The 13,191-nt window shown below is 38.2% G+C and overlaps 1 protein-coding gene across 2 annotated transcripts in view; it reads right to left on the bottom strand.

The window, feature by feature from the left end:
• Positions 1-13,191, bottom strand: part of ttyh3a (tweety family member 3a) — a 110,737-nt gene that overhangs the window by 72,318 nt on the left and 25,228 nt on the right. For both annotated transcript variants that reach the window (XM_055651123.1, XM_055651122.1), the window contains exon 2: positions 126-292. In XM_055651123.1, coding sequence (XP_055507098.1) covers positions 126-292 — 167 coding nt within the window. The remainder of the gene's footprint in view (positions 1-125; positions 293-13,191) is intronic.

Genomic DNA, 13,191 nt, shown 5'->3' with positions numbered 1-13,191 from the left:
GGGTGATACAATTTTTTTAGGAATACAACACCACTCCTCACCCCACCCCACCCCGTCATGCATGCAGACAGAGCAGGCATTGACAGGAAAATAAAAACTCAAGCTTCGATAAACTGTGACCTCACCTGCACACTAGTGTTGCTATGATCACACACCATGCTGTACAGCAACAGTCTGCATTTGGCTGATCTTCACTCTTCCGCCGACAGCAGAGCCAAAAGGAATAGAAGAGAAGGAAGAGGAGATTGAGAGCCAGACAAACGAGAGCAATTCCACCCAACAGCAGGAGTGACTGAAAAACAAAGTGGGATGGAGATGATGAGAAAAGGGTTAATATTTAAATTAAACACATCAACAGAAATTAAACACATCCATTAACATTCTGAAATTCCAAACGAATGTGTTATTTAACCAACATGCTAACTGATTTTACTCCATGTGTGCATCATTGAGTACATAAAAGCGATTCATACTATTGGCATCACCGTAATAAACATGAGCAGCAGAGATATAGGTTCTAGATTGATGGTATTCAAGCCTATTTGAATTTTTATTATTATTTTTCAAAACTTGAGACTTGTTCGTTCTCCCCGTGACCACATGGGTTTTCCCCGGGTGCCCCAGTTACCTCCCACACTGCAAAGAAGTACAGGTTTGGCGGTTAATTTGGCATCCGGAAAAAAATGGAAATTGTCCCTAGTGTGTAGGATAGTGCTAATGTACAAGGATCTCTGGCGCAGACTCAGTGGGCTGAAGGGTATCACTAAATTGAACTAAGCTAAATTGGCATCTATATGAAAATTGGATTAATTCAACCTTTGTCTCTTTAATAATCTTTAAAAATAGGTAATCTTGACCTTTGAATAGTTCTTACTAACTGCATACCCAAACTGCGGCTGGGAAACAGCTGGGAATGCACATTGGTGTTGTTACATTAAACATTTCACTCAACCAATTCATAAATGATCCAAGATATGTATTTAACCACTTAAAATCATTGAAGTGGAAATCGACCTGCAAATAATGAATAGATATAATAGATACCTACGGTAGCTTTCTGTTAAGAGGGGGAAAAAACAACAGCTTAGTATTCCGAAGATAGGCACAAAATGCTGGAGTAACTCAGTGGAACAGGCAACACCTCTGTAGAGAAGGAATGGGTGACGTTTTGACCCGAAATGTCACCCATTCCTTCTCTCCAGAGATGCTGCCTGATTTACTCCAGCATTTTGTGTCTTATCGTCGATACAAACCAGCATCTGCAATTCCTTCCTACAGCTAAATGTACCACGAGCATTAAAGGGCATTGTATTTGCACCAAATAATCGATAGAAGCAAGGAAAAGAACAAAATCACGCATTGCCATCTGATACAAGTTCCAGCAAGAATGATTTTGTTAATACGGAAAAATGTTGAAGAAGTACAAGACAAACATTAAAGCACTTGGACAGGGAACAGCAGCAGGAAATCAGAAAGACAATGATGTAATGAGATAAGCAAACATGCAAAATGTAATCACAAGCCGACTCATTTTAACAACTTTATCATAGCACAAACAGCTGGTGGATCCTGAACTTTAGACATACTTGGGTAAATATTTAAATCAATGACTTAAGCTGTCACGACAGTACGGAATATAGAAACTTGAATTGTCTTTAACAGCCAATTGACTTTTGAAGCAGTCACGAATACTTGGAGAACAGACTCAACAGTCATTAGACAAACAGAAAGAATCACAAAAGCTACAATTAGATGAATCATCAAATAATCTGTTTCAGTGACGTAGACCAAGGATTAATGTTTGCCAGAATGCAGAACCCTCCTGCTCTGTCCCTGACCCACTCATCCCCCCCACCCACCATACAGCCTGAGGAGACAGGGCAAGATTCAACACCTCACTAAAGACAGACACAAAAGGCTGGAATAACTCAAGAGGGTCAGGCAGCATCTCTGGAGAAAAGGAATAGGTGATTTTGTGGGGTCTGAAACATCACCCATTTCTTTTCACCTAGAGTTTAAGAAGAAACTGCAGATGCTGGAAATCAAAGATACACAATAACGCTGGAGAAACTCAGCAGGTGCAGCAGCATCTATGGAGCGAAGGAAATAGGCAACGTTTTGGCCCGAAACGTTGCCTATTTCCTTCGCTCCATAGATGCTGCTGCACCCGCTGAGTTTCTCCAGCATTTTTGTGTACCTTCTTTTCTCCTAGAGATGCTGCCTGACCCCCTAAGTGAGTCCATCCTTTTGTGTGTCTTTGGCTCAAACCAGCATCTGTAGTTCTTCTCCTCAACATCTCACCTTTTCAAAACGCAACCTCCAACAATGCCCTACTTAGTTCTGCACCAAATGGCACATTATGTGCTTATGCCTTGGCATGGCATTTGAACAAACAACGCATACACAATAAAAACAATCAAAAGCTGAAAAAACACCGCGAGAGTTACACAAAAGTGTCAATGAAAAATTTGCAAGGGATATCAAAAATCTCTCAGAGGTAACATGCATCTTTTGATAAATCAAAGCCCGTTATTTCAACTGGCAATGAACAAACGAAGAAACAATTAAGAAACATTTAGACAAGTACATGGATAGGACAGGGTTAGAGGGATATATGGGCAAAACGCAGGCAGGTGGGACTAGTGTAGATGGAACATGCTGGTCGTGGTGGGCAAGTTCACAGCAAAAGTATCCCTCTTGGGGGTCACACCATCACTTGCCAACAATTGGCCTATCAGGGAACCTCCTTGCCCGAGGTCATCTGTTGCCAGCCCCGATTTGCCCTGGTCTTTTCTTGCTTCCAGTATCTCCCCCTCCCCCCCCCCCCCCCCCCCCCCCCCCCCCAAATCAGTCTGAACAATGGACAATGTTCCTGACCTGAAACATCTATTCATTTTAGCCAGAGATGCTGCCTGACCCAATGAGTTACTCCAGCGTTTTCTGTCTATCTTTGATATCTGCAGTTCCTTTTTATTACACTTGATAACAATAGACTCTTGACTTACTCCATCTATTTAGCTAAGTTAAAACTATACTAAAAGGAGTACCATCTCACAATTTCAACAATTTAAATAATTTTCAATTCATCAAGCACACTGAAAGATGATTTGAGTTTTACATTGATGAAAATCGATCAAATTACATTGTATATAACTACAAAAGCACACGAAAAAACTGAACTAGCTATAGTCATTATGATAAAAGAATAATTCTTCCAATAAGGCACCATGATGGACCATCTATTATTTATAATAGTGCGTGCAATGGAAAATTGCTGAAGCTTTTGAGTTCCTTATTCATGACTTGGAATTATTATCCTCTCCCTGATAGGCCAATTGTTGGCAAGTGATGGTGTGACCCCCAAGAGGGATACTTTTGTACTCCCCCATTCAAATCTAAAGAAATTAAATAATTTGAGGAAATACCATCACTTAGAACCTCAATAGGTCCCAGCTGTGAAGTTAAAGAAAGTGGGACAGTGCTGAGAAATTGGGAGCAATGCCAAAAGGTGGAGGGGGTAATATCAATCAAGAAGAAGCGGAGGGCAATCAGAGCCAGTGGGTATGGAGTTGCGGGGGGGAGGGGTGTGTGCAGGAGTAGGGAAGAAGAAAAAAGGGAAAACTAGTGACGGGAGGGGGAGCTCCAAAGAGTCAAGAGTGTTTGGAAGTCTGGAGAAGAGGTCAAGAAGGGTGAAGGCAAAGATTTTGGTGGGAAAATTGGAGAGCTGAGTCAGAAAATAAAAGAAAAAAACAAGAAAGGAAATCAACCTGGATCAGTTACAATCCAGGACACTTACAAATAATTATAATTCTAGCTCTCATATGGCTTCCCCATTCAAATCCACATTATCCACAAACCAATTTGACCTTATGCAGCTGCCCCACAAATCTCACAAGGGGAATAAACAAAAAATACTCTGCCGCTTGGACACGCTCCAGAAATAACACAGTCTCCATCCAGCTTGTTCCAAGTAATATAATCAGAAGAAAAACACTTTGTCTGACCATCATGACGGGCTAAGTCGATGTTAAAAATAAATTTGACAAAGAATGATTTAGCTAATAAATGGTGTACTTAAATATTTTGTTTAAAGCAACTGACTATGAAGTTTAATCAAGAACCTTCACTTAAGAAACTAATGAATGAATCATAAAACACAGAAAACCACCTAAAAATCCATAATGGAAAAGCAGGAAAATACAACTGATTATCTTTTTCATCCTTTAAATTGTACAAAATAAATTCACATGACCAAATTTTACTGAACAGGCACTTGCACCCATTAAATTGTTTGCGTTGCACCCATCACTTTAAACATGCTTGCTCTATCTTCTGATGGGATGCTGATAATGGCTCAGCAAAGAGCAATCAAGTATTGGGACCTCAGAGTGTCCCAGGAACTACACTGCACTGATTTTTAAAGGAGCTCCAGGAACAGTTTAACATTTGTTCCTATTTTTCATTTCTGTATCATTTTATTTCTATTATTTAACTTCACATTCACACCACTTTGTTTCTCCTCATTCATTGCTGCTTTCCCCTTTAAATTCCATTCACTTAAGAAATTTAATTTCTTTAAATCAGATCACAGAACCCGATGTCAACAAAGTCTCATATTCACATTGTCATGTTGTATTTCCAGTATTTTGTGGCAGTATATTAACTGAGCAGGGATAAAACAAATAAATACTGGGAATTCAAATTGCAAATTCTAGGACAATGAAATCATGCTTTAAAGAATGATGTACAATTAGGATTTATGATGCCGAGCATAGACTCCGTGGGTCAAAGGGCCTGTTTCTGTACTTATAGCTCGGTGGCCATCTGGGACTCAATGAAAAGCAGCAATACCCGATAGTTAAACTTGTATTAAAATACAAACATAGAGCCTGCAGGAGACATGGTTTGCCTGCACAACATAAATATTCATCTTTTGCCAGCCAATATCTAAATAATCCATAAACAGACAAAGGTATGCTTGCTTATTGAGTTTCTTGCTATCGCAAATTACATTTTATACAAATGTAATGTCAACAGGAAAAGGAAAAATAAATCTTAACTGTATGTACACAACACAGCAAAATTTGTGGGGAAAAATGCCTTTGCCTTCTCAGGCTCTTATGCAATAAAACAATTGCAGGAATTTCACTTCTGAAAAGTTTGAAAACATTGGAAAAGTGTCATTGAGAGTCTGGTTTGTTTCTTCAGCCAAAAAAACAGACACTGTATTGGATCAGTAGTTGGCTTGGTTTCTCAGGCTAAAAACAAAGGTGTAATTATCTAATACTCTATACTGTAACCGAGAGAGGAAATCCTGGCCATTTGGGGTTAGTCTATTGCATGCAAACCTCAAATTACAGGAACAGATGTCACGTCTGCCTCATTCCATGTGTCGAACTTGAAACAAAATGCCATTTCTGCATTGACTGAATGCACAACGGTATTTTTAGATTAAATCACTATTAAACAGTTAGATAGTTGATATTTTTGGATTAAGTCGCGAATTTAGAAGAATTAGAATACATATGATTATTAGAAATGCAGGTTTATTTCAGATTCTTAAACCAGTGTTTAATTACACAAGGTGTAAAGAGAACAAAATATTGTTTGTACCATCCAGATCTTTGGTCATTCAGGGTCTGCACAGTAATTTCCATCTTTCTTATCTTCTGTTGTTAAATCTTTAATCTAGTCTTTGTTTATTTCATGGTTTTTAAAATCAAACTGCAAGATGAAGGGATACATCGTTTGAATTGTTGATCAACTGATACCTTTGCAAGTTTGCCACAGTTTATTTCCCTGACAGTCCCAAATATATTCACTTCTTTCAAGATATTTTTATCAGTTCTTGAGGCTTGGACGTGGATAGTGCCAAGAGCAAGTCTGACCATGTTACTTGACTGCCCAAGTGCATTTAAAGACTACACATCCATTTTCAGAAATCGTTCTGCATACAGCTTGGAGGAGATGGGAATATTGGTGGAGTTGAGTGTCCCCAGCTGCAGTGAACAGAAGCTTTTTCTCCAGCAGTTAGACACAAGTAAACAGGCATCTAATCGAATGACATACTTCAATCATTTTAGGAGCAGGGCAAAGATATACAAGGATGTTAACATGCTGACTAGCACCAAAGTTCTCTCTATACATTGTACTGCATTTTTGCTTTTAAAGAGTTGAAAATGTCCTACTGTAGCTTTCATGAGGACAAGAAACCAAAATTAATTTCACACAAAAATGGCTGAACACTCGAAATATATTTAGCTCAATGTGGCAATTCATGTCTACTGCCCCAATGGACATATATAACTATATTTCCCCTCGATCCCAGCCATACTATCTAACTGCATCTTAATTGCACAAAAATTACATGTAAATATAAACCCCACACTTCAGACGACAGCTCCGGCCACAAATGCTACCAGTTTCCTAACCATACGCCAACCATTTATATTTTACCATTTGCCAGCATGAAGCATCAAATACAATTCATGGCACAGTGATTAAACTTCATGGAAAGCCACAGGAAAGGGCTCTGCAGAAATGTGCTATGTTTATCGGTACTACCAGTAAACATACACAACTTCGTAAACATAATAGCTAGCAAGTGCTGATAAGAAAGACTCAGTGTAGTTTTGTCTTTGCTTAGCAGTTTCAAAAGGTTGCTGAGTAAATAAAACTTTGCAGTTATAAACTTAAAATAATGGCTTGCAGAAAAACATGCAACATTCTGCAGGTCTGGGTGTATGGATTCCACAACTAACTCCCCAATTGTGACAAAGCATGAAAACCAGACCTTATGTCCTGAGCTTTTATAACATGAAGGCAATTTAACAACATGTCATATCTTCTTGTAAAAAATAATTTGCAGCACTCCAGATTAGCTAGAGAACACGACTGTTGTAACTGTCTAACTCAATGCTTCTGCCAGGATATAAATTTCAAAATATCTACCATGGAACCTGGCCTAATTCATGTGTAGGAAGGAACTGCAGATGCTGGTTTACATCGAAGATAGACACAAAGTGCAGGACAAATTCAGCAGGTCATGCAGCATCTCTGGAGAAAAGGAACAGATGACTTTCAGGTCCGAACCCTGAGTGTCCGAAGAAGGGTTCCGACTCTAAGCGTCACCCGTTCCTTTACTCTGGAGATGCTGCCTGGTTCACTGAGTTGCTCCAGCATTGTGTGTCCAGTTTCTGGCCTAATAGAAGATGAGCATATCCAAAATATTATCAGTAGAATTATTTATTTTAATCACATAGCAAACAAAGAATTATTTGGCTTTCAATTTGATTAATTATAGCTTCTGAAAGCCGAGCCATAGAAGATACATACGTGAATCTTCACCACTTTTTAGATCCAACATCCAAAATTAGCCTGCTTGTTCATACTCCACGATCGGAAATGTCCTAATATTTAGAAGATCAAAGCAACTGTATTTGATTCCCCAACATAAACTGTTTCTTAGCCATCAACTTCAACCTTCTCCCTGGGCCAAACTGGGCGTTCACAACCTTGGTGTCACATTGGATTCCAACATTAGATTCAGATCATGTCGTAAAAATAATATCGAGGCCATCGATGCCACTATAAATCACCTAATTCAGTTTGCCTCTTCTTATCTGCTGCTGACCCATTTAAACAATTGTTTAAATATACATTTCCAGTGCTGACCACTCCATTTCCTGATTGGTATACCTTGTTCGACCTTCTAAATACTTTCTGTCTATGCCCTACTTCTATAAGAAGCCGTTTCAAGGTGTTACACAAGCATCAGTGTCACTGCGTATTGTATCTCTGCATGTCTTACTTTAACAATGCAAGAAAAACATAATAGCACATCACGTGGCAGTGTCCATATCAGAAACATCATGCCATTAACATGAAAATGGAAAATGAAATGGACTTCATAAAGCTGCATAACCAACATCACAAGCAACTTTTGGCCAAACTTTTGGGCTAAATCATTCTGACAGTTGGGACAATTAAAATACAAGTTCTGGAACATCTTAAGAAATGGCAACAAGGGATGTGACAATAACTAAATGGAGAACTGATATAAAAAGTGAAATGAGACAACTGTTAATGATTTGAAGTCAAGACCACACTCAATGTTGTGCACTGATTAGATTAACTTGATAGAGCAAAATGCTAAAAGTCTTTATATTGACTTAAAGGTGAAAAGAGGTTAGGAAGTGAAAGTAAATACTTTTGAGTCTTGGATTGTTTAAGTAGTTTTAACGAGCATGAACCTTGTGAAACTGCCAATACAGATTCTAATGCAGTAAATGAATCTCAGTGTTTTGGCTGACTTAAGGAGGTTAGAGGTGAAGGGGTTACTGTGCTCAACAGGTGTTTAATGCTGTTGGGGATGGGGTGGAACTACTTGAATGTACATTCATCGCTAAGGAAAAGTCAACACTGATCTTTAAATCTGCGAATGATATTAAAACTTTATTGCTCGACGGTAATTGCTAATTTAAATCGCTTCCAGATTACACTACAGGTAACCTCAAAGCTCTCAAAAGCATTAACGCTGCTGTACTAATTATCTGAGAGTCCATTCCAATGTATGTGTAAGCAAAGTTTTGTTCTAAGACTGATTTTGGCACCGTTAGCTGTCTTCCTTTTCCAACGAATACTGCACGGTTAATTTTTTGCTCTTGAATGTTTTGCTTAATTTGGATCCTGCCCCAGGCCAATTAAGATCACAGAAGACATGATCAAAAAATGTAATTTTGGAAGGACTACAACCTTTACCATGACATCAAAAATATTGATGAAGCACAATACCAAGTAAAGTATACAAACATGAATGATGGCCTTTGAAGGCAATGTTTTAAAGGATTTGATGGTGCTGAGAGCGACAGGAAAAAAAGTTGTTCAATTGAGTGAGTAAATGGAAGTAGAAATTGAAATAAATGATGGAGTAGCAGGAATATTGCGCACAAAAGCTATTCATTGAAGATTTAATGGAATTAGAAACAGAACTGGTCACAGAAGCAGTGGAAGAAGGCATCCAAAAGAACGCAATGGGCTAGTAAACAAACAAATGACAGAGTGTCTCCATCTTATAGTTCAAAGAGACAATTTTCTTTACATTTCACTTGCATTAGCAAATATTGCCAATCTACTACAAGGGGATCTATGGAGAAAAACCTCCGAGCAAGATAATATTGAAGGAAGGTTGAACCCCAGCAATTTCATCAAACATTTGTCCAACACAGTATCATTAAAAACCCTGCATAACATTTTCATCTTCTGCACTCATTATCAATTACTAAGCATTGAATCATCATCACACTAAAACCTCTTCTGATAAGCCAGCCATCAATAAAGATTAATGGCAAGTTTAAATATTGTAGCGATACAAGCAACTGCAGATGCTGATTTACAAATAAAGACAAAGAACGGGAGTAACTCAGGAGGTCAGGCAGCATCTCTGGAGAGAATGGGAGACGTTTTGAGTCGGGACCATTCATCAGATTCAATATTTGTAAGCATATTTAAATATTGCAAGAAATATTTAAATATTGTAAACCATTTTTGTACTCATTTTTTTCTTGACTTCACTCGTTCCTAAGCTACAGCCACGGCCCAAAATTGGACTGAAGGATTGCAACTGGGCCCCTGAGTGGAGGTTCAAAATCTTTTTATTAAATATATATGATGGAAAATTCCAGTAAAGTTGTTGGAACATAAAAGTTATTGAAACGTTGCCTTGCAGCTGCTGTGCAAGTTTCAACATGCATGGGGCAGGCAGGTAGACTGGTAGGATCACTCAATGTCATCACAGTAGTGAGGCAGAGAGAGACTTAATTGATTCCATCCAGGTTTTTCCTAAGCTTATGGACAGAATTCTTTCCCCTGGATAGAGCCCATGTCAGAGAGGATTCTCTTGAACGTCTAGTAGAGAACATATTGACTGGTTGCATCACGGCTTGGTTCAGCAACTTGAATGCCCAGGAGCGAAAAAGACTGCAAAAATTGTCAACACTGCCCAGTCCATCACCGGCTCTGACCTCCCTACCATCAAAGGGATTTATCGGAGTTGCTGCCTCAAAAAGGCAGCCAGCATCATCAGAGACCCACATCACCCTAGCCACATACTCATTTCCCTCCTGCCATCGGGAAGAAGGTACAGGAGCCTGAAAATTGTAACGTCCAAGTTCAGGAACAGCTTCTTCCCTTCAGCCCATTGAGGCTATTAAACACTACAACCTCAACTACCTCAACTAAGCTCTGAATTACAATAGACTATTATTGCACTGCTATTGTTTGTTTTTTGTGTGTGTATACGAGTGTGTGTGTGTGTGTGTGTGTGTGTGTGTGTGTGTGTGTGCGCGTGTGTTTTTTTTCTCTCGTTTATTATATTGTTCACAGTGTACTATGTTTGCATATTCTGTTGTGCTGCAGCAAGTAAGAATTTCATTGTTCTATCTGGGACATGACAATAAAACACTCTTGACTCTCTCTTGACATCTACCAACAGTCATTTCATATTTTTTCCTCTCTCCTTCCAAGTACCACCATTATTTAACATATAAATGTATAGTGCATCATGCTCTCTAACAGTCAAGAAAAAGCGTGGTGCTGTAAATAGAATTTAAATACCAAGACAATTAAAAATAGCAAAGAAATGCTGTCCCAATTGGCAAATGTGCCAAGGACTTCATGTTCACATGGGAAAGGAAGGGACAAAATGGAGAGAAACAAAAGAAAAGGTAATTTATCAGCTGGATCAAGAGTTTCAGGAAAGTAGTCATAAATAATTCCAAAATCAAACCATAGCAATACTGACAACAAGAGTTCGTAGAGAATTTAAATGTTAATTTTAATTATCGAATATTTCAAAATTATTCAGTATTTTTACATTGCACAAGAAAGGTTTTCACATTATGAAAATCCAGTTAAACTGATGAGGAAATTAAGTACGCTATTTATTGATAATCTAGGAGTTTGCGGAGCTGAGTGAAATGCACGGCATAAAACAGCATAACAAGCTAAAGAGAACATTGAGATCTGTGGCTCATCCAACTAATATATGTCAAACTTCTTCATAATACTGTGAAGTACAGCAAATGAAGACACAAAAAGATAAAATTCGAGAGCATGCAATGATATAATTTACTCTTTTATATCTAAAGCAGATGGGTATGTGTATTCAAATATTTTGAACAGACTCCAAAACAGGTAGACACAAAAAGCTAACTCAGTGGGTCTGGCAGCATCTCTGGAGAAAATAAATAGTTAACATTTCAGGTCGAGACCCTTCTTCAGACCAATACAGGTAGCTGCTCATATAAACATTACAAAGAGAGCACTCAAATCCAGGATTGAAACTTAAGAAACTTTTGTGGATGGTAACTATGAAATTTAAATATATTATACTGAACACATTAAATTCTCAAATTGTTGCCATTAGATTCAACATGGCAAGATTACAATATTGTGTGATACAACATTCATGTTTTGAACAGTAAAGATCCCTGTTAATAACGTTCAAGTTTCTTACTAATTTAATTGCTTCAACAGTGGTGCAATTTTGTCCAATGCTGAGCAACCTCATACAAAAAACAGTACAGTGAAGAATGTCGTAGAATTAACATGAAATTTAAATGAACAGGACTAAGCAGGATAAACTCTAAACCAAGATTAGTTTAAAAATTCTAACATCTTTATTTTATATTACATGTATCTGAATGTAAGAGGCTGGCAATATTTTTATTCAAGGATCATTTCACCTATCAAGAGATCAATGGTTCAGTGGTACTATCATTGTCACATGTATCATTCATTTCTGTACACAGTTCAACACAAATATCCCTATACATATGCGCTTAGATTTATGAATAAACTGCTACTTTCCTTATTTATGACAAGAAAAGCTTCACAGTCAGATATACAACATCAATTGCATCCTCAGCTGTCAGCTGGAGAACTGATATTAATGGGCAGGCTAATGTGATGCGTTCAATGGCAAACCAGGTACACCATTTCATCTATAATTTTCCATCTGTGGACTAAATATCCATAATGGCCAGGACCTGCTGAGATTCAGTAGAGGTCTGTCCAGAGTGAAGTCAAAACAGGGATCTCACTTCAGTCAGAGGAGGCATTGTTCCTTCCACTGACCAAGGTGGAGGGAGATGGCGACGGCGGCAGACACTGGACAAAGGGCTGGTAAGAAGAACTGGGGGTCTTGCCTTCCATGCCCTCATAGTCAGCTGCGGGAGCCGCTCCCGGAGCATGAAAGCTGAAGGTGGCCGGACGTGGAGAAAGACGACAGTTCACAGGATCATGGAAATGGCTGCAACGGGCCTTCATACTATTTTGAAAATGTGACTAAAACCTGGCGACTCTTATACATGGACTCAATGGGCTGTTCTGTATTCTGTACTTAATGCATTATGTACTTAATCGGGGATTGTACTTATCTATGACAATAATCTTACTGATCTGTATGCAGAAAAAAAATGTCACTGTACCTTCGTACACATATTAATAAAGAACCATTGAACCATTGTAAAGTTCCTTCCATCTGGATGAGTACAAGTCCACACCATAGATGATGGCTGCCATTTCCCAGAATGGGCAGCATAATTGTAAATGCTTTTGTAATGTTAATATAGAAATTAAAGAACTCCCAATGTTCAGCAACTTGAATAAATTCACATAATGGCCACCGAATTACAGTACGAGGCCAGAGTTGAAATTTAGTTTTGAACTAGTATTTGTAAAGTGCATGTTTCCCTGACACAATGAGGTTGCCTTGGAGAATGAAGGGGAAATCAACAGCAGGATTCTTTTCTAACTGCTGAAATGGGTTCTTGTGCCATTGATGGCATCTGTGGAGAATTTGACAAACACACTGCTGAGAGACGATAGGAAAAAAAATTGTGCAACTTAGCTGCAAATTTTGCTTCATTTGTGATTACTTTTAATTCACTGATTCATTAATTAATATGCAACAGAATATACCCTTGTAAGGCTCACCAACATAATCAAAAGATGGTTGTGTATATAGTTTTTTTTAGAAAATAAAGTTTTTCAAAATTAAAGGTAATGTAAAAGTCACATAAATCATCATGGTAGTAACGTTACTTTTTTGAACAATTAAAATCGACAAATTATCTTAATATAATGTTTGCAAGTTGTATGAAATCTTGACAAAACTTAAGGAACAGGTTG

The sequence above is a fragment of the Leucoraja erinacea genome, chromosome 20 (genome assembly GCF_028641065.1).
Source record: "Leucoraja erinacea ecotype New England chromosome 20, Leri_hhj_1, whole genome shotgun sequence".
NCBI classification, from domain to species: Eukaryota; Metazoa; Chordata; class Chondrichthyes; order Rajiformes; family Rajidae; genus Leucoraja; species Leucoraja erinaceus.
The sequence above is the reverse complement of the archived record's forward strand: the minus strand, read 5'-3'. Positions and strand labels throughout refer to the sequence as shown.